Below are 22,729 nucleotides of genomic sequence, written 5' to 3'. Positions count from 1 at the left end.
CAGGTCTGGTTACTTTGATAATGCGTCTCCTGGGACACACGGAGTAAATCTCTATTAGATTAGGCCACTTATAAATAAACCGGGTGCTTGCTATGGGAAGAAATTAAAAAGTCATTATTTTAGTTATCGGATGACGGACGCATGACACACAAATGTCTCAGTGAATATTAAACTATCAGGCAAATGATGTAAAGTAACTATCTTTATTTTAAAAGTTATCTCAAGCCATTTAATGATATTTAAACTACTGTTAAGACTTTAACTGTATCAGACTTTAGCCAGTGGTGTATAACCAGCAGAGAGCCCGTGATCTGCCACGGAGTCTCTGTATAGACTCACCCCACACAGAAAAGGCTCACAGAGAAGTTGTGCTGCCAGGTGATAAAGAACTTAAAAGCCCCGTTTTATAGCAGGAATCGCATCTGTGGTAACCCTACAGCCAGCCTTACACATTGTGAAATTCAGTGGCAGATTCAGTGCTGAGATATAAAACACATGACAGGCGTGTAGTGACATCAAAAGAAGTGAAATGTAATGGTGTTCAGATGTCTCCCCTCAAGCCCTCCCAGAAACTCTTCTGAGGGCTGCTGTCGCCAGGAAAGCCGAATAATTCCCTTTTGATAACCCTGTTATTGAATCCAGGGAGTCTCATGAGCAGCGCCTCCTGACTTTGTTTCTGCGTGGACCGAGGAGCATGAAGGCTTCTTCTGTTGCTGGTGAGATGTGTGAAGGCTCAGGTTTTAAACCTCAAACCCTGTTTTTACTTCAGAAGCTGATTGCACAAGCGGACAGTGAATGAGCGTCTCTCCATTTCCCTTGCGGTCAGAGAAGATCCTATTCATACCGAGTTTACAAGCAAACACTTCCTTTGGTAAGCTTCCCATGCAATTCAATTCATGTGCGTGCTTTCATGCCCTGTCTGCGGGTCGGGACTAACATCCGAATAACCGCGTGAGGCACAGTCTCTCCCCAGCCCTGCTGCTGTTTTTAGGCAGCGCTTTGAAACAACAAATCACACAGGTTTTAGGTATGTTGATGCCATCCTGTTAAGATGATTACTCACGCAGAAGGCGAAGCACATCCATGGGTACCCATCACATGATTTGCACACATCCCAGGACTTTACCTGCTTGACGATCAATGTGATATTCCTCCCTCTTACTGTTACTGGCTTGCAGCCTAAAATCCGCTGGCACCTACACACAGGATCCTCCTCTGGGCACTGCTGTGACCGTGCCACGTGTCTGAAATAACGTGCATTCACTGCAAGTGCTTTAGGGCCGGAAAATAAAATCGTTATTTATGGAAGATTTGGAATCCCTGCGTGCAGTCAGAACCCTGTATGTTAAAAATGAAAAAAATCTTTGCTGACTGATGGCTTTGCAGAAGAATCTGCACTTGGAGTGAGAAGACATCGCTTTAAAGCTTTGGCACCAGCACGAGAGCGGAGGAACTGTCCTTGGGATATTCTAACAGCTTCCACTCCAGGAAACACATTTCCTAGGTGCATCATCCCCACTGCATCACAGAGCACCACCCCTCAGGGAAATGCTCAGCTGACAGACTGCACAGTACCTCAGGGTCCACACAGGGGGATTTTTAGGGCAGGTGAAGTTTGACATTCACTTGAAACTGCAGTGGAAGTTAATCGAGTCCCACGGTGAATCCTGCGCTCATTTTGGCCACAGCGCTCGAGCTATTCTTGAGAAAAAAACGTCATGAGGCACTTGTGACCACAGGTAGGTAAGACCTTTGTCATCAGCCACTCATGAGGAAACATGAGTATATCCAAGAGGACATTGTCTAAAATAAGGCAGTGTGTTGGCCTTGGCTGTTGAGTCATCGGTATCACTTCCTCCAGCCCCTGCTCTTGCTCCGGGTATTTCTCAAGGGAGCACTGACTTAGCCTTAGTCTTTTTGATGCTTCTGGAATGAATAAGATCACAGCTCAGGAGCAGCAATGATGAATATACCCTTGATTCAGAGGAATGTGTGCTCCTTTTAGCACAAGTGTGCTAAATCTTCCATGAGATGCCTGCCTGATTAGTTCTTCTCTTCACACGTCATGGCTCCGCTGATCTGAAGGCTTCAGAGGGAGTCTCTGGTTTTAAAATGGAGAATCTGTTCCAGCGAGAGAGCTGTGCTAAAGCTTCGTGCCCCGGGGTACCACTGAAAGCTTTTGCATATAGATCTCCCATGCCTTTTAGTTGTTTTAATGTTTGATTAGGTGTTTCTTTAATCAGTCAAAATGCTCCATGGGTCTTCCCCGGCCGACAGGGAAGGTCAGTGACAGACCCTTACTACATCTAACATCGGGACCCCAACTATCTCTAGGTTTGCTGTACTTGTAAAGGACCCCTTATGCAACAGGAAAGAAAAAAAAAAAAAAAGCCTCACCTCTGAGTTTCTTTCCTTAAATATTGTTGCAAAATTCCTGACGTCAAACAATGAGACACAAATTACCCTGTGAACTGTTAACATATGCCTGTTTACATATGATATCTTACAGCCAAAACAGATTAAGATTTGAAGCTTTAACTGCTGTTGTTTCCACTTCTGTGAATCATACAGATCAGCTTATTCATCCCAGAAACTTATTTTTATTCTTTAACTCTTGCAAGCTACTTCTACCCAGAGCAGAGTCTCTGTGGGCCGTGGGACACGTGGGAACGGGGAGGTCACTGCTGTGTAACGAAGCCCAGACCTTGCAAATGAAAAGCACAGAGCTGCCACTGACTCCAGCCACCCCGAGGAAGCAGCAGTGTTTTATAGCTTCCACCAGGTCAGTTGATAGGCACAGAAGCCTTCTGTATTTGCCGAGGCAATTCTGTTCTTCCGCCCAGTAAATGCCAGCTGCAGCTCACGCTGATGACCAAGCCTGGATTATTCCAATTTCAGAAGGAAAAGTACTTGCAAGTATCAAAAAATCAGCCATGGAAAAGCAACAGGATGGCTCAAATTCCGGGTTCAGAGAAAAATAGATTCATTCATTGTACTAGGATTGCTTGGGCACAGTTTAAATTCAGAAGGGCCAAATGTTTGGGGGGCCACAGCTTCACTGATTGCAGTAAATACAACAAGTTTTCTCTAGTGGTTGAATCTGTGCAGTACATCACTGATTTTGGCATGACCCTTTTAAGCAATCCTGACATAAGTGCATCAAATATTTGTCTTTTTCTGAATAATATGGCTGTGGCCATACTTGAAAAAGAGGTGTCTGATGATTAAAGAAACCTACCTCTATTTAATTACATACACCTCATAACCTCATATGTCACTGTTATTAAAGCTAAGCAAAGAAGCACTCCCAAAAATCAGTCCATTCCTCCCAGCTGAAGGCTGGGAAGGATTTCAGAATTTATAGGCTCTCTGATTCACTAACGCTGCCCAGCTCAGGCCAGCAAAGAAGGAAAGGAAGATCCTGTATTTTGCCATCACCATGCCAGCAGCTTGTAGGTACAAATTAATCTGGGTATAATCTAGCATTTATAATGTTATGTATTATTTGAAGGTATATTTAAACATCCCAACACCTACATGAACTAAATTTGAGGTGCGATGCTGCGGCCATGGAAATTGTAGACGCATCTTTGCCTCTGAAAACTTGGGAGCCTGATTACCAGTAAGGATGGAATTAGATCCACGAGGACAACATGCACGGACCTCTATCAGAAACTGCAAACTGTGGAGCCACCGTAGGTTTCACACAGGTTTCTCTTTCTGAGAAAAAGCTACCAACAGCTTAGGACATCCCTCCACCACCACCACCACAACCACCACTTTTGTTTTGTTATGTTTTGGTTTTTACTTTTTTTATTCCAATACTACAGTTAACATCCTCCCTTGTGGTATTTAATGGTATCACTTTCCTGAAACTCAGCAACCCACCTTCTGAAAAGTGATTAGCCTGAGACCCGAGATGTCTGAAAAGGGACCTGACTTTCACACATAAGCAGACAAACAAGTACACACTGCTCAAGTCTCCCTCCTGGCCTTTCTCAAACATTTCAGCTGGGCTTCCAGACAGAAGTACTCATGATCACTACTGAGTTTTGAAAAGATAGACCTTTGGGGTTAAACCACATTATGAAAATTATCCAGCTAATTCCCATGAAGTGTTTTGAACACAAAAGCTCAGTGCAAATAATAATGGCCCAGTTCCCTTTTTTAGCTACGAAATCAGCTTGCAGATTAATATTCTTCAATTACAAAATAATAATTTCATCTTGAAGTGGTTTGCACTCGAAGTGCAATTGGGGTTAATAACGGTCTAATAAAGGAAAGCTGTTAGCAAACAGCGGCCCAGAATGAAAAGCTTAGCATTTTGGTAACGTGGTTGCATTTTATATTAAATGTCAGGTTGTAAGTTCAGAAAAATGACCTGGGAAAACAACATCTAACCCACCAAGGATCCCAAAGCTCAAAGAGCCCTGTATTTTCAGTTTCACATATGCCAAGATAGTGTAGTGATTGGGCAAAGGGGAATGGCTTTAAACTAAAAGAGGGTAGGTTGAGTTTGAGATATAAGGCAGAAATTCTTCACTGTGAGGGTGGTGAGGCCCTGGCACAGGCTGTCCAGAGAAGCTGTGGGTGCCCCATCCCTGGAGGTGTCCAAGGCCAGGCTGGATGGGGCTTTGGGCAGCCTGGGCTGGTGGGAGGTGTCCCTGCCCAGGGCAGGGGGTTGGAACTGGGTGGGCTTTAAGGTCCCTTCCAACCCAACCCACTCTGTGATTCTGTACGTGCCACCTGACCACCAACCAAGGCAGCTCTTTTTACCTGTGGCTATTTCTGCTGCATATACCTAGCATCTTATCTGCTAGTTTGCAGATCAATTTCAAGAGCAAATACCGAGTGTCACAAAGCTTAAATCTTTTATTGAATTTGTACCTAAATGCATGGATATAATATTTGGTTATCTGTTTTTAAATTCAAGTCATATGGTTACAATATATTCGTATTGTCTACAAATTAGTTACTGGAACACATCTGTAAATAATTGGAGTCTCCTAACATACAGTGTTACAGCAAAGCTCCCTGGGAATTCCACACACATACACAAAATCTGAAATAAGAGCTTCTGCATTTCAAAAGAGAAGCATAATTTAGTGCAGAGTGTTCAATAGTTATAAGAACAAGGCCAAGATCCCCAAAGGTGAGCGGTAAATTTGTGTGGCCACACACAAGGTACAGACGTGTAGCACTTCATGGAAATTAAGCTCCTCTGAAGTATCTTGAGGTTTGCATCAAAACAGGGAAGCACTCCCAAGCAGGGCATATAGCTTGGGTAAACTGTGGTCAGTGCCCAACTCTGAGTGTTCCCAGTACTTACAGAGACAGTAACAGAGCTACTTGAAACACTGAGCGAAGCAATCACTGTTAAATGCTGGCAGAATCTGCACCTCTAACAGGCTGAAAAAATTAACACGCTGACAAGGAAGGTTACATGACTGAAACCACATTTTATTTATCAAATATAAGATCTTTGAATTTCAGAAAGGGGAGAAAACAACGAGCTACACTGGAATCCCTCATATTTGGCAGTTTAAGAAAGCACTTCCAGTTACAGCTGAGACCTTCAACTTTGCCTATAAATGAAACCCTTTAAATAACAATCAGTTACACAACCTGCTTACAATCAGCAGCTTATCTCACAAGATCTCTAATAACAAATTTTCTTTGTGGCAGCAACATATCCAGCTGACTTCTACAGCGTTGACCAGCTTTGTTTATTCTGACTGTCAATCGCTCTTTTAAGTGCTTCGTCTTGCACTAGATCTGATTCTTTTACATCATCGTGGCTACAGCCAATTTTAGGGCAGCTGTCAAAAAGAAAAGAGAGACTCGGGTAAATGAGAAGAATTGTATTAGTCAGATACAGGCTTTTAAATGACATCTGCTGTTTTATTGTATTTATCTGGGATTCACTCTCTCTATCAGCAGCTCATTACCTCTTTTCCGCTTCACCAGTTCTCTGTTGGGAAAAATAAATCCGTTTATCTACAGCGGAGGGAATCAACAGCTGAAGGAAGGAAGAGGGGAGAGGTGGAGCCTCTCACCTGGGGATCGCTCTCTTGCTCCCTGTACACAAACTGCCCGCATTAGTAAGGGTACTAACACTGCACAGAAACCTTGCTGTGCTGCTTTCTCCCTTTGAAGCCCTCTCTAAGCTGCAGGTAACTACTTCTTGCCGTATTAACCTGCAGTGGAGCGGTATAATCTTCGCTGATAGATAAATAGGGAAATTAATTTCTAGGGAAATAGATAGAAGAGAAGGAGACTTGCAGGGGCTGACTGATGAATCAGGGAAACACCAAGTCGGTGTGAAAATTTGCCAGTCCTTTTATGAACTGAGAAAGCACAGAAAGGAGAGACAGGGTCAAAAGAACAGCCTCTAAATGAAGATCAAATACAAAATGGCTTACAACTACTTGAGACAGCCATAGAAAGATACTACTGTTGAAAAATATTCAGCGACCAGAGGTCATTTTCCTTTGGCAGTGGCCTAAACATTCACAGACCGTGCCAGTGGTCAGAAACCATACTTTTTCTGATTTTTTTCCCCTATTAGGAATAATCTTTATCTCGGGTGCTGAACTTATTTACATTCAGTACTCACAGCTTTTATTCCAGACGTGCCCACAGCTTACTATGTTTGTCATGAGTAAGCCACTTAATTGCTCTGTGCCTCAGTTTTCCCATTTATCATCTTATTAGAGCAATAACTTCACAGATTAATGAATAACAAGTCCAAAGAAAAGCTTCCAAGGTTTGCTGTAAACACAAAGTGTTAGCGTGTCCTTCCACGCAGTGGAAAATTGTGAGCAAACCAGATGCATCAGAACGGCCTCAAGAATACGGCACGTCTGCCAGCACAAAAGCTGGTGGCTGTGCCTGTGCCAGCTGGAGAGCTGCTGCTTAGCCAGGGGACTGCCAAACACACCGAAAAGTAGCAGCATGACCAGGGTGGTGTGCTTGAATGAGGAACTCCTTGCATGCACTAGCCTGGCTTCCCACCACGGCAGGCTATGGTTTTTTAAAGACTGCATTTTCTCAAGAAACGTTAAAATTAGAGCAAGTCAGTGAGATTGGGCAGGGAAAAGCAGGCAATCTTTCTTATTTTAGTTACAGTGAGGTCCGGCTATTGCTTGGTTTTGGCTTTTCTACCATGCTGGAGTACCTACTGTAACAAAGGGAAGGTTGCAAGCTCACAACACAAGATTAAGAACTGCCAGGATTCAAACTGCACGAATCACTGCAGTTTGGGTATAACATAGCTTTAAAGCTGGGCATTTTACAGCTTTGATGGAGGTTTTTACTCCTTATTTTCATGGTAGTAGAGAGCAGATCTTTTCCTGATGGATTTAACACCACAGAGAAATGTTTAGATATGGACATCCTAAATTCAGCTCCATATTCCAGAAGGTATTTTGTGTAGTGCTTCGGGGCTGTTGAGCACCTGCTTCTGAGCCTGACCCCATCCTCCACAACTCTCACTTTGTCCTCTCCAGCCTGGGAGCTGTTTCCCAACTCCCCTTCCTCAGAGAGCCATCCCCATGGGTGCCTGATCTAGTAGCAGCGCTTTCCTGTAGCCAGGAAGAAGCGTGGAATAAGAAGTCCTGCTCCACCTTTGTACCCATGTGGAGGAGCGTGTGGAGTGACAGAAATGCCAGAGCTACAGATGGAGGAAGTCAGCTGACTGCAGCATTATCTCTGGAGAAATCAGGTTGATAGTCTCTATACAGACCTTCCTGAGCAAACTGTGTTTATTAAGAAGATCACAACTTGGAAGTTACCGTGAGGTCATTAACCCCCAAAACATCAAGCTCTAGCAATTTTGGTGTAAAAACAAATGTGAAGTTAATAACGACAGTTCATGATGACATAGCATGTCCACTCCATGTGCTCTAAAAAGTGTTTGAGACCTTTTTTTTCTCTTTTACATTTAGGTGTTGGGGTTCTTTCTGGAAAATCAAAACAATTCTAATTTTAAACTTTTCAAGGAGAATTTCTGGTTTAATAATTTAACTTTTACACGTTTTCATTCAACAAAATATGTCCTATGTGGAAAGTGGCAAGCTGCTTTAGTGCTATAAAGTCAGAATTATCTCACTGCACTGCAGTAAGAAGTACTCAATCCCATCTGATCATTCTTAAACTCTATACTACCTAGGAGACTGACTTTTATTATTTCTTATTTCTAATTGTATTGGAATATAACTGCAAAAGAGAGTGCACAGCGGAGACGTTTATTTTTTCATTAACCCTAAGGCTTGCTAAATAAGCAGCGGAAATAAAATGAGCAACTGGATTTTATGAAGCTTCTCTTTGTTGTTCACAGCTATATAAAATCTCTTTTATTCTGCTGTGCAGGTACCGTGAGTAGCTGTAACTTCCCTACACACTTCCTGAATATTTCCTTGCACATTGTTTTCATTAAAAAAAAAAAAAAAAGGTCCTTCATGCGTACAGTACTAATGAGGAGACTGTGACTTGGGCAGACACTGAAGTATTACTTCCTGCAGCCTTGCCAATCCAAATACATTTCCTAGAACAAGTGGAGTAAAATTCCACTTACACAGCAAAGCAAATAGCTTTTCCACACATTCTTGTTAGCTTACCGGACTTTTTTCTTTTGCTGCTTTCGAGTCTGGATAATTTTTAGAATGGCATCTTGCTCATAGGAATGCCCACAGACTTTGTTTCGAACCGGCTTCTTCATTTCCATCTGTAATCAATAAGGTTTTATTTAGAGGAGCTGATAATGCCCATGAAAGTGCTTCTTATGAAATGTATGCGAAACAGCAGGAAGTCTGTTTACCACTCATACATTGCATTACACTGAGATTACAGGGTCAGGTCCCACACGGTGAACTGCATTGCTACCTGTAAGGTGTTTTCTTCCAAGCAGCATTGCTCCTTTCTGATAATGCTTGTAATTTTTACTGCCTGGTTTTTCACAAGTATTACAGATTTGTAATGAACAATCCAAGGAAGACTACGAAATAGCTATTTCACAATCTGTTATAGTAGCAGTGATAGCATACCTGTGTAATGGGACAAATGAAGTTCACCTGACTCTGAGTCACAGCTATATCTTCATCGATTTGTTCAATGGCATCGTTATCATTATTATCTGATTTAAGGCGAACTATAATAGGAAACAAGACAATTTTCATTTAATATTTAATATAGATAGTCAATACTTTAAAAAAAGCAAATAAAGTCCAGTATATGCCAAGCATTATCTCACAGCAATATCTAATACAGCACAACATATTTCTGCATCCACTCCCTATAATGCAAAAAATACCCTGCAAAAAATACCGTCTATGGTAGAAAATGTAGATTTTTTAATGGCAGCCTTTTTTTTTTTTTTTTTGGTAGCTATTTATAGCCAATGTTAGAATGGAGAGCTGGGAAAGAAAGCAAGCTGGCCTGAATATATATGTAAAGACTTCGGTTTCCCCTTTTCAAGTTCACCAAAGACCAGTAGCCTGCAGATGAGTACCCAAAATCTGATAAAAGATGAGATGAAGCTTTTGGAGATTTGGCAGTCCTGCCCTCAAGATCGCTTGTGTCTGAATGTCACAGATGGGCTCGCTATACAGCCTGGATACACAGTATATGCTCTAAGAGGAATTTGTGCTATTTATCATAATACATCATTTGTAAAGTGACGGCTCTGTATTTTAAGACTATAATTAGTGAAAAACAAAAGCTAGGGATGTGCTATTTGAGATAGACAACAGGAACGTTATTGGAGTAACCTTAAGGAGGTTACCAAAACGAAATACCGTCGTCTCCCAGAGCACACCTGATGGCTCGGGGCCAGGGAAGGAAGGGCAGACAGGCAGGAGGAAATCCACCTTGAGCCAGAGATGCTGCAGGTCCCTGCCTCTGCCAGAACAGCAAGGCAAGGTGTAACTCTGCGTACCCACGGGCATGCCAGCCTGGGGTTTCATGCAGAAACTAATTAATCAGAGTCGAAAAGGAGACACCAGAACAGCCAAGGAGGGTGCCTTGTTGCTAAGTGTAGCCTTAATAAATGTCTACACGTTGTTTCATCTTTTCCTAACTTCGTCCTGTTATTGTGAATCTAGGCTTTCAGTGGAGCGCATTTGTTTATCTTGCAGTGTTATCTGGGAATACAAATGAAGTTAACACCTGCCCTGAGTTTCCATTCCTTTGGGGGAACTCTGCAGTGTTTCTGCAGCAGTGCCCCGGGGCATATTTCTCAAGGTGTCCCAAGCTGAACGGGACATTTTTCTCTCCAGCTGCACAAGCCAGTTTGCAAAGCAAGAACACAGAGTTCACAGAGGACGAAGTCATTCAATGGCCTGAGTTTGCTTTGCCTGCCTATGAGGCAGAAAGAAACACAAGCCAACACCGAGGGTTTAAAGTCATTTTAGGATTTTGCCTTCTACAAAGTCCCAGCCTTGGCTCCCTTTGCTATCAGCCCATCTCTGCATCCCTGGTATTCAGTCCTCCACATCTGTTAAGGACCAGTGTTTCCTAACTTAGGGTCAGTCCCGCGTGCCTGTACAATGCCATCACTTTCCGGATGATAACAGAAGACATCACCCTTGGAGCAAGCAGAGTCTCTCACACCTAGCCTGGATGGAGCAAGCACATCTCTGGGTGAGGGACTCTTGGCATGGGGATTGCAGCCATCACTTCACCACAGCACCTCTTGCTCTGCCAGTTTTCTTCCTTTGTGTGTTTTTCTTCTTCCTTAAGAGAGCTTGCTCTTCTCTCCATCCCATACCAAGAGTTTCTCAAGCACTCAGGAAAGTTTCTGACCCTGGTTCCTGCAAATACTTATGCAGGCAAGCACCAAGGGTATTCCTCTTTCTGTTAGCAAGCCCTCACTCAATCAGTAGGGTGCAGATGCAAGGGGGAGAGAGGCTCAAATATCAGATGTCAGTAATAATTGTACGGCTTTCATCTCCAAGAATATTAACGTACCTTTATCTGATACTGACCCCCTAACAGAAGTAAGTATTTGCAAATCAGAAGGAAAAAGTGGGCAAAAGTTACCTATAAATACTGAAACTGCAATAGTATAGACAGCAGAAAAAGACTTGCATCAGTTACCAGTTTTCTATTATTTTTAGACCACTCATATATATGGGTTATTCTATCATAAACACATAGCATTTTAAAGAAAATACAACTTTTTTCCTATTTTTTTTTTTAAGGAAACTTTTGAAATACAAAGCAATGGGTAAAATCCCACTTAAACAGTAAGGCCAAAGAATATTCCCAACATTGGTAGGAGCAAGTTTCTGCACGGGCCGGTTTATGTAAATACCACACTGATTTTCTTCCTCTGAGTAATGCCAGCCAAGAACCTGAGATTCAGAATTCCCTTAAATTCATGTATCTGCAAATTTTGACGTACTGCAGCTCCAGCCCTTCCTGCTGAAAACATCTGGAAGCATCCATTTCAGTGTGCTGTACTTTGTGTCACCTCATGAACTTGGCACGTACCCTCAGTGTGGCTGCACATTGTGGCAGCCCATCAAGTTAGAATCCAGCAGTGCTAGCAAGATGGAGCACACAGGTGATTTATCACAAAGGATGATGATTTTTTATTTTTTAATCAATAATATTTAGATGCCAAAGAAGCTGGGTAAGGTTTTAAGATGTGGGGCTTGTGGTTTTACTTTTAATCTAAGCATTCCAAGTCAGGCACATAAGTGGCCTCTTCTGGAGGAGCGTTCACCTTGTGCAGCACCTTTTGACTTTGCTGAGGAGTTACCCCTTCACTCATCACTTCTGCATGCATTTACTTAGGTACTAACACAAGAATTTAGAGACTGGTGAAGCATGCAAGTCTGAAAATGTTAGCTCAAGCTCGGGTGCCGGTGCTTGACTTTCCCTTGAACATCTCAGATCTCGAAATTATGTGGGATAAGTCATAGTCTGGGTTTACCTCTCTGTTACTGGCTTTGGAGGTGATTTAGATGCCTCACGTTTAGTGGCTGAAATAAGGTAAGTTGAGACCCATTCCTGGTAGGGGGGATACATTAATCCTCATGGATTCAGACTCTCCTCTTGCTGCAAGCTCATCTTAAGCACTTCACATTGGGACTTCATTTGCAGTGATGTCTACCAGAGTAGGGCCCTGGTTTCGAGGGCCCTGTTTTCATCACAGCACAAATGAATAATTACTTGAAATATTTCGTTTTCATAAGCAGCTAATATTTTTAATAATAAACACGTAAGTCTGGGATGATGCAAGTGATACCTCAAACATGTCAATAGCAAATTAGCATAAATCAGATAAAACACCCACAGATTTGTTGTTATTGCTTGATGTTCTAGATTACAGAAGGAGAGAGGAAAATAACTTTTTCAATTACAGTAAAATTTGCAGAGATGACACAAAAGAACAGACATACATACATCCCAAACCGGTCAGTAGGATGTTCTAAACCGTAGATCGACGCCTGTAAACTCACATCGGAAGATGTTTTTTTAAGGGAATTTTACCAAATGAAATGTAGAAAAGTTTCTAAGTATGACTTCTCTATAGAAAGAAGAAACAGGAACACCAAATCATGCATATTTCAGCTAAGTCAGGTTACATTTTTCTAAAACTGGCTTTTTCTTGCAAATTAAAACCAGATGCAGAATACACTAAGTTATTGTTCCTGAAATTCAGATGTTGCCTTAAGCAACAGAAGTACATACGTCTATTTTGGTACTCTAACGCATGACACTTTAAGAGACTTAAGAGTTTCTAGTTTTCTATCCCAGCCAACTGAAATCTGTTACGAGCGTGTTAACACATTTTCTATCTGGCTATCTCAGCAATGCTGTTTACAGGTAATTAGTGCCCACTGTTGTAATAAAACTGCATTCTCATAGAGGCAGCTATTTTTGGTAACACATCATAATGAATTTTGCAACTGCCAACTGTTTTTGACTTATTCAATTTTAATTAAAAGCGGGTTGTACTTTATATCTCAATCACTTTCATCTCTTGATAAAAAAGTGACTAATGTGCCTTAGCTCAGTTTTTTACCAAGTCTGCCGAGAGGCTGCGAACTTTTAAGCCAACTTTTTAAAAAAGGAGAGAACCATAGCGCAGAGATATTACCTGCCATGTTGTGGATTATATTAAGCGTGGATAGTACACATATTAAAAAATAATAACAGAGGAAAGCTCCTCTTTGTCGTCATTTCCACTTTTATGACAGACGGACTGCTGTCTGCTCGCTGCTTCCAGGGCTATAACAACGTCTTCTACCCGATTCCTGTTCTTCTAAGGTGGAGAAGTTTGCTGTAACCCGGCCACGAGTAAGTACATGTTGCAATGTGAACTTAATTGATTTCTTTCCTTTTGTGCTGCACCACTCTGCCTTCTCACCTGCCATCAGCCTGACGCTAATCCCGGAAATCAAAGCGTAACGTTAAGCATGCAGGATCGAGGCTTTGTAAGACTGAGCCAGCAGACAGACATGGTCTTGGCTCCCAAGAGGGTCTATTGTACTGCTGACTCTATAGAAATAACAGCAACTCACCCAGGCTGGGAAAAATCCTATCTCTGAGAGCTCCAAGCAAAACAGGAACGTTGTGAGGGCAAGTCAAATGCCAAGTGCTCCTGCCAGCAGGACAAAGCAAATAACGAGAGGGGGGGAGCTGAAGGGCATCGCATCCAAGAGTTAGATACATGAGTGAAAGGGGCAGTGACTGGGCCTGGGCCGCTTCTAGCACAAGGTGAGAAAGGGCCAAGGACAAGTCAGAAGGAGGGAATGAGCCCCATTGCTGTTTTACACAAAACACGCTGCTGAGACTACCGGGGCAATGCTGAGGAGCAAGGGCAGCGCTCCTGTCGGTGTCCTGAATTTGGATCAGCCTTCGAGCCTGAGAACCAGAGCAGAGCAGCTGTGTGGTGTCCTGCCTCCCAGACAGATCCACAGCAAACTCTGCAAGAGGAATGAAAGAGAAGGGGAAGCACAGAGCAATAAATTCCCGATAAACTTTCCCAGTCTCTAGTTATTCATGCCCAAGGACTTCCTGAGTCAGAGGTAATAGCTTTGTACTTAATAGCCCCTGGAGTTTTCCTGCAATGAATTTCTCTAAACTTGGAAAGGGGAATTTAGGACTGGACTTTTCAGCTTGATTAGAGACAGTTATCTTTGCTAGAAAGGTTAGCAACAGTTTAATTTTCCTTGAAACTTACCGCAGAGGCTGCAGGTTACAGTTTAATTTGATTTTTAAAAGGGAAAATAAGGTGTGCAAGCTACAGCTGCAGTCAAAAAGTTCAAAGGCTTTCTGCTTTTGCTAGAGGCGAACGATAGTTTAATTTGCCAACCAAGCCAAACTAGGCTTTGCATTAAAGTACATTACAATTTGATTACTTGCTGGTGTTGCAATACACAAGTTGATCTAAGGAAGGTGGCCTCTAACATGTTGCTCCAGCTTGCAATAGCAAATTTACTTGCTCTTGTCCAGGCCAAGCAATTTGCTGTTAATCTACTGACAAGTCCTTCACATATGCCCCACTTTACACGTAATTTTGTAAGGAGTATATAGAGGTGGACTTGGTCCACCCAAAATAAAATGACAGTCCTGTGATTATAAGCCATTCCGATTTTCCTGGAGTATGAAGAGTAATTTAGATGAGCAAATTAGCAAATTGTGAGTTTCTTTACATAATAAGAGTGAGGAAGGAAAGGACAGTATCCTGCACAAAGCAACTGTCCTCTATAAACTCCTTTTCAATGCCATCAAATTCACAGCTCATGTGTATTTTACCTTACGTTGTCCCACTAAGCTGTAGGTCTTTCAAAATACACTTTTCCTAATGGAAATACTGTTCCCATTTTATTCTTTCACTACAGGGTAGAGCTGGCTGATGTCGGTTTTCCAGAATGACCTTATAACGAAGATAGACTATGAATTGATGGACGTGTTTTGGGACACTCAGTTACAGAGCTGGGAGTGAAGGAGACATAACAAGACTTGAAGTTAGAGAAAAATTACTGTCTAATCCATTAATGAATAAAATGTGACTACAAAACCCACGTAGGAAAAAAAAAAAAAAGGCAAAAAAAAACTCCGGGGAATTGTCCCGTGAAACCTTCAACTCATGCACTATTCAGAGTGAGAAGCAAGACGTTGTCTTTGCCTTGAGATCTTGGGAAATTTGGCTTGCATGCAGCGGGAGCTGTGTCCCTAGGAATGTGAACAGAAAGTGTACCTTTGATTGTAAACCACGCAACTGGAACAGTTTGGTCGGAAAACAGAGAGAGGAAGCTTTCTTGCTTACTTTGTTATTGCATACAAACGTGAGAAATCCGCACTTCAAAGTCCGTGGATGACATTTCAAACAGCAGTTTCCTCATCCCTACAGTCTGGACTAGATCTGAAGAAGCTCCTGGGGGAGATGAAGCTTACCTAAAAAGATGTCATGGAGGCTCATCAGTAAGCTCAGAGGAGTCACTATTTCTGGAAAATCTAAGAAGGCCATACTCTCCCATCTTAACTATCATCACCCACAGTGACGTGCAAACTTAATAAGCAAGTTAAACACCAAAGGCTTGCTGAAAATAAACCCAACCGATAAACAGATTACTTAAACAACCAGGAAACTCTAGGTCTACATGAAAGGGTGCCAGGCATATGACTGCTGAGCAAAAGTATTAGGGATGCCACAATAAGAGCAAAGAAAGACAAAAACTGGAATATCTTAGAGGAAAAAAGATACACAGGCATAAGCTACTAAATTACAAAGATGTGAAAAGTACATACAGATTACTTGGGTCTTCTCCTACTCTTTGGAATAAAAAAGGCTTAACAATCATGGCTTCATACAGTATACAGGCAATTTCCATGCTTCAAGAGCATCATTTTATATATCGGAGATTAGAAGGAGAATAACACACATGAAAAATGAAGAAGAAATTCACCCCACACACATGAAACAAAAAGTTGCAAAAGCAACAACCAGAAAAAAAAAAAAAAAGCAAAAAAAAAAAGCCCTACCATTTCATTAGAAGATGAACCACTTTCCATTACTAACATTGTGGTCAGAATCTGGAATGTCACTGATGCAATGCTAACCATCAAATGACATGAACATGTAGGGCTTGCCTACACAGGGAAGCTGTTGCAAAATAAGTGAGGGTGTGAATTCAGAATGCATTAGCTACTTGGCATTCACTCGCTGTGTGGACGCTCTCGCTCTGCACTAGGAGTGCCTCTTGGCTGTTTAGCCTAATCCACTTCCACAGTGGACTCGAGAAAGGCACTGTTGATGCTGGACAGGAGTGCTGAGAGGACAGCTGTCGGGTATTAACAGCACCTTGGAGTCACATCCATTTATACATGAGTCCCTAGCAGGCCTCAGATGGTCTGTTCTGAAAATTTAATTCACATGCTCTCTGAACAATCCATGCCAAATTATCCCCATATTAGCCCATGAGCAGACACCATACCTATGATGTCTCTGACCAACAAGTATTGTCATGTATCTTGTAACCTGTATGATCGAAGATGACTGTGAGCCTTTTAGGACATCATTTGTGCATTCCCATAGTCATTCACTTCAGAAAAGCTGAACTGGTGACGTATTTTGATGTGAAACATGCTTCTGCTAGAAGACATTCCTGTGACAGAAATGCTCCATGGTACCTGAGGGGCAGAAAGCAAAGAGAGCTGTGGTTCTTCCCTGACTAGCCCTGCTGGAAAACATCTTCAAAAAGTCACCAAAATAATGCCACAGGACCCAGTGTCAGGAGAGCTGTGCACATAGTTTGTGTGTTGGGGCATCGGTAAGAATATTTATGAGGTACAGGGCAAGAAGGCACGAAGCTATAACCCCTAAACACAACCGTGGTGATTTTGTGATGGCACCAACCATCTTTCATGGGAACAAACAGGTGCATGGTATCGCTCGTGAATACAGACGTGAGCTCGCAAGAAAGGAAAAGTGAAACTGAAGAAGTGCTGGGGTCAAAATATTCTTTTTCCTATCCCCCAAAGCCCAATGTTAAGACATTTAAAAGCAACTGTTAGGTGAGATGTTTCATTTCAGAATGAATATGAATGAATGGTTAGAGCAACATTCGCAATTCTGCTATTAGTAATGCATCTCAGTCCTTCGGAGTGCTTTCAAGAACTCTTAACCACTTCAGAAATGAAATTATTTCGGTTAGAAATGCACAGCGCCGAGCGATTACAGTTGAAGCACCATACATTTCCACACAGCTCGCTGGCGTTACACGATTAAGATGTATAGAGAAAGAGGCTGTGCTGACGTCCCAAGCTTTTTCTATAGAAATGAATTTCCGCTGTATTTCACACATCGCCATGAGAACTCAGTTTGCACTGCCTGAACTACCTCTGCTGAAACACCCCTGGGGTGGCCCAGGAGGTTTGGCTGCCCACGTATCGTGGCCATTCCTCCAGCGCCGTCCTGGGCCTCGTGCCCGCTGCAGCCATGGCCCTGGGTGCTCACCAGGACCTGCTCGGGGCCATGCCTTCCCCCAGGTTACTACGGCTGTGAGTAGTTTCCACATGCATTCTTAGCAAATGTCTCAGCTCCATGCTAAAAGCACAAAATATAATCCAGAAACCAGTATCTTCTAGTAATTGCACAATATCTGGTTGTTTACTCTGAGAAAACTATCACTTGTACTGAAGAACATGTGCTCGATTTCTGGTAAGCCATATTCATATAATCGTGCTCTTTTGCTAAAATACATGGGAAAATGAAAAAAAAATAACACCACACAACACTTAACATCATATCGAAACAAGTTAAGAAACAAAGCTCACAGCTATGTTGTTTTTTTTCTTTTTAAGAGGAACTTACAGATCTGCCATTGCTCAATCACAAAACTGCAAGGTTTTCATTTAGGTTAAGGCAGAGACATATTGCACGTGTGTGTACAAAGACATTCTGCAAAAACCACGCTGTGCACACTGAACAGATCTTCACTATAATAATCCTCAGTAAACTGTTCCCTGAAAGAAATTAGAAAATGTTGCCAATCCCAATTTATATAGCATCCTTCAAAACAATGTCATGGGGGCTTGTGCAGCTAAACATAACGCTATCAGCAGTTAGGAACAGCTGAACAGTTACTTTTCTCAACCTGTGATTTAAGATTAGGCTTCTTGAATGGCAGTCAGTAGGAAAAATCTAACGCTAAAGACCAGAGCTATAAATATTTATAGATTATAACTGCAGCAACCTGGTAGCTTCTGATGGTAATTAGTAGTTAGCTTTAAAAACTGATCAATATTTATTTAAAACCTCTTTCTGCAGATTCTTATTTGCCAGGAGTGTAGCTGGAAGAGCACATCATTAATGCTACTTGCATCCGAAAAGCATTACCATTGTATAGGTGTCATTTACACAGCAACACACACGCTTCAGACTTCACCTTGACATTTTTGCATGGTGCAAAAACCAGATAATGTGGAAAAGGCTGTGCTTTATGGAGAGTGGGCAGACTGTGATGGGCTTAACTAAGGTCAAGCATGAGGTCTTTTAACCTCTTAAGGTTCCTCCATGTCAGCATTTTCCTCTCCTGATCAAGGCAGTGAAATGGGACAAAGAAAGGACTTCAACACCCTCAGCATAAATGCACAGCAGCAGTAATATGAACAGCTAAGCAGGACAGACACAGCACGGGAAGACACAGCTACGTTGAATTGATGGGACAGCAGTGGCAGTGTCACTTGCACTTCATAGTAATGGCAACGTGAGCACACAGCTAAATCACGTGGCAGTCCTCATCTTTCTAACAAAGCTCACCTCTTCAATGTTTTATTTATTACCAGGATGGAGTAACATCGCTGTTGTCCTCTTAATGAACTATTAGCTTCCCTTGCAGCTTTTTGGCTGGCACATCAGCTCTAGCAGGAACACACTCAATCCCTTTGCGTGTGCTAAGATCAGGATTTGGTCTCTTGAAATAAATGCACTGCTTAAGGAAAAAACAAAAACAAAAAGCAAAAACAAAAAAAAAGAATGCAACGAAGCTACCCTGTTTCAAAACTCTGAAGATAAGACATGATCGGTGCTCGTTTTACATCAGAAATCAAGCACAGCCCTGCAGGCCAGAGTTAAGTTTAGGTCAGAGTTACTGAGACTCTCTAGTTCATAGAGGCAGTTCAAATTCCTCCTTTTCTACAAGTTTAGCTATAGCTAGTAAACCTGTGTGGGAATTGGGTTCAGCATCGGGGAGGAGTGGAAAATTTTTAAGGACAGATTCAGTATTTCCCTTATTCTAGGTTTTTATTTGCAGATGCCAGCACTGACAGCCATTTTCCAGGATCAAATACTGCCTTGGTGTGGCTTGCATGCTAACAGCAGAACAAGTAACACGATTTAGGAAATCTTTCATTAGATTATGAAGCTGAAATAGCCTTTCCGTACAGACCACAATGGGATGATATCCTTTAAAAAAAGCAACAGAAAACACTAGTCACAGGCAAAAGACACAGCTAAGCTCCCCGTGACGAAACACACTCAGCCTTAACCAAAAACTGCCACAGCCATGGACTTCCTAGAAGTGGCCTGCCGGTTTTCTCACTGCGAGGCTGATTGTGATTCAGCATCCTATTTTGTAGAAATGAGAACATACGAAGTCTCAGAAGGGCAATCCAGAGGGCTCATCCTTGGAACAACAACTAATTCCAGCAGGAGGGTAGAGGGCAATGCAGGGAACAGCAGTGAGTCGCGTGCCCATTCTGTCACCATCGGAAATGATCACTCCCGAACTTTCAGCTGCTTGGGGTGCCGTCCACCCATGGGTGACAAACGTGGCAGGGAAGAGTCACTGTGTTAGTGACACCCACAGGTATGCGGACAGGGCAGTCGTTCAGCAGTCAGCCCTGCTCCCTGGGAAGTGACAGTCTTTGCAATCACGCATTCCTGGGTTACTACATTTGGCCTCTGGCTTGTACAGCGCAGGGCTTGAAACGAGGAGCTCGATTATCACTGACAGGGCTGATCTGGAATTTCAGGAATGGGTTGTAGTGGGTCCGGGGAAGCAAACAGCATTTATGAAGCGAAGAAGCACTCTATACCTTTGCCAACAGAGAATGTTATATTGCGCAGAGATGTCGCAAGAGCATGCACGCAGTGTGGGAAAAGTGCAAAGAGTCGGTGCAGTAGGAACTACAGGGGTGATGACATTATTTAGCAAGGGGGGCAGGAAGGCAGAAGGAGTTCCACACCAGTCAGCACCTGAAAATATGCTTCAGCAAATTGCTAAACAACTCAATTATAAGCAGCAAAAGAATAACGAGGCAGTAAGAGGCAGTCAATACTTTTTTTTTTTTCCAGATCAGATCCTGCCAAACTCATCTAACCTGCCTCTCTGATAGATTAACTGTCCTTGGTGGACAAGAGAAATCAGCTAACATATATATTCTCGTTTTAAATACAGCTTTTGATGTTCTCCAGATGACATTCTCCCAAGCAAACTAAAGGAATTAGTATATCTCTTCACCCAGATCCAAAACTGACAGAACAATTAAGCTTTCTTCTGATTACAGGTTCTTTTCTTCTAAAACATATCGCTGGTGTAGCAATGCCTAAAAACCACAATAGAGATCAAACGAGACTGTACAAGACAATATACGCGTTCATGAAAAGACAATTTCTTGCATTGTGGAGCTACAGTCTAAATAATCAGGACAGACAAGGAAAATATCTTACCAGCACTGTCAGAGATGGGAAACTGAGGCAGAAAAAGATTAAGGGCTGGATTTTCACATGAGCTCAGCACATTTGCTGCTGAGCTCGCTTGAAATTCTCTCCGTAATCAACAGCATGGAAATCACTAGATATTGAGCTCCTTTGAAAATCAAACTTCAATATGAAAATTTGGCCCAAAGGTCTTTTGAAAATCTACATCAAGAGGCTTACCCAAGGTCACCCAGGAAGTCGGTAGCAGGGCTGGGAACTGCGCTTACATCTTCTGACTCCCACTCTGGTGCATAACTAATGTCTCTCTGCCTTCTGTTTTAATTAGCTACGGGGAGATCTCAAACCAGAGGAGGCTTTTAAAATGAAAGGAAAGAAAACCCTCACAAGTGCAGTCAGTTTCCTCCCAGAAGTAGCAGCCCATTGGACTTCCAGCAACCCACATGCAGTAGGGATTTCAAACTTCTTTTAACAGGCTTCTGTTTCCCTTCAGGAAGATAAACTTTATGCTGTTTACTTCTCACAGATAAAGGGATTCATTGGAGAACTGTTCATTTTTTTCTATAATAATATTTTCCTTCTACATGTACTATGCCTCTGACCCATACAAATACTTTTGCAGTGACGAGGATAGAAAAAGGAAGCCTGCAGAGTGCAAAGGCTCCTAAGGATTAGTAGACAACCTCTGGGGCAAGGAGTGGAGACTTATGCGATTGCTTATTATTACTACATTTTTCCCTAGGTAGAGAGAGTTGTTTGAAGTGGTTTCCTTGCTAATGCAGTGGCAGAGCAAACTATTTACTTTGCATGTATATGTGGTTGCTTCAGTACCTCTCCTGCTGGTCCTGTGGAACACCTAAGATGCACTGTTTGCAGCAGTTCACAAGCTCCTGCTGGAACATCCAAATTCCCAACATTTTCCCTGGCTCTGGCAGCATCCGCAGGCCTGCAGACTCCCTAAGCATCTTCCCTGAGAAGTCTTTTGTCAGAGAGCTACTGCAGCCATCTCAAGAACAGCAAAATATAGAAAATTTTAACAATCAAGGAAAACAAATGAAATGTGGAGTAGGTGTCTGTAGCAACTTCTTTTAGACTAACACACTTTGCTGAAACCTAGATATGGCATTATGTTTTTCAAAGACAAAATAATTGGTTAGCGTTTCTGTTCGCATTTTTTACCCTCAAAGACTTTAGCCTACTTTCCTGTAAAAGACAACGCCAGTTGACATGTCAGAAGAGCTCTTCAAAAAGTCATTTCCTCAGCTCTCTGACCCTGCTATGCTGTCTATGATCAGAGAAGACTTCTGATTTCACTTTGTGGTACTCTGGGTACCTCACTGATAAGATACAACGAGAATTTTACCCAATGTTCCCAGACAGAAAGCTACACGTTGGCTAGAAATGGAAATTCTTGCTTGTGCTGATGGCTAGAGTTTCCATAAAAGAGGAGCTGCTAGTTTCATTATTCCCTAGGTTTCTGTCAAAAGGAGGAAAAAATGGCTTGCTTCTTCCTTCCAACTTTCAGTCTTCTTGTACCTCTTTAGTGCTATTTTCAAACCTGCTGCCTACTTCGGGGTAGGTTCCTTTTGGGCTCAGAACGCTCCCTTCCTTCTCTGTCAAATGCACCTCCCACTTTTCTCCTTGATTTTTACTGCCGCAAAATGTGTCCAGCTGCCAAGCTGTTGAAGTTTAAAAACAGCTTTGTCTAGAAAAGCCAAGAAACACTTCGCTAAAGACAAAACATAATAGGTGTGTGAAGCTAACAGATGGTGGAGCGATAGAGATGGTGTCCAAGCAGCATGCTTGTTTCTACAGATTAGCTGTGCGCACAGTTTGTACTTGCAGAGCATTTTAAGATTCCTTTCAATCAGCAAAGCTATATTATTAGCTTTAGTTTAGCACTAGCTCAGGGATTGCTGCTGTTTCGACACTGGGGGCACCGAGGGAAAGCCACGGGGCTCCCGTCCTTCTGGAGAGCGTTTGTCATGGAAGGGATGGGGCACAGACACACGAAGTAAAGGGACACTTAGTGGGAACCAAGCGACGATGACAATC

General features: G+C 42.4%; 1 protein-coding gene across 3 annotated transcripts in view; it reads right to left on the bottom strand.

Moving 5' to 3' along the window:
- Nucleotides 1–5,439: 5,439 nt before the first annotated feature.
- NSMCE2 (NSE2 (MMS21) homolog, SMC5-SMC6 complex SUMO ligase) overlaps nt 5,440–22,729 on the bottom strand; it is a 127,349-nt gene continuing 110,059 nt past the window's right edge. For all 3 annotated transcript variants that reach the window (XM_084282873.1, XM_084282874.1, XM_084282875.1), the window contains 3 exons: nt 9,045–9,148; nt 8,619–8,725; nt 5,440–5,819 (listed from right to left, as the gene is read on the bottom strand). In XM_084282873.1, coding sequence (XP_084138999.1) covers nt 5,705–5,819; nt 8,619–8,725; nt 9,045–9,148 — 326 coding nt within the window. In that variant the 3' untranslated portion in view covers nt 5,440–5,704. The remainder of the gene's footprint in view (nt 5,820–8,618; nt 8,726–9,044; nt 9,149–22,729) is intronic.

This window comes from Netta rufina (genome assembly GCF_964035555.1).
Source record: "Netta rufina genome assembly, chromosome: 2".
Classification (NCBI taxonomy): domain Eukaryota; kingdom Metazoa; phylum Chordata; class Aves; order Anseriformes; family Anatidae; genus Netta; species Netta rufina.
Note: the sequence above shows the minus strand (reverse complement) of the source record. Positions and strands in the feature narration are given on the sequence as shown.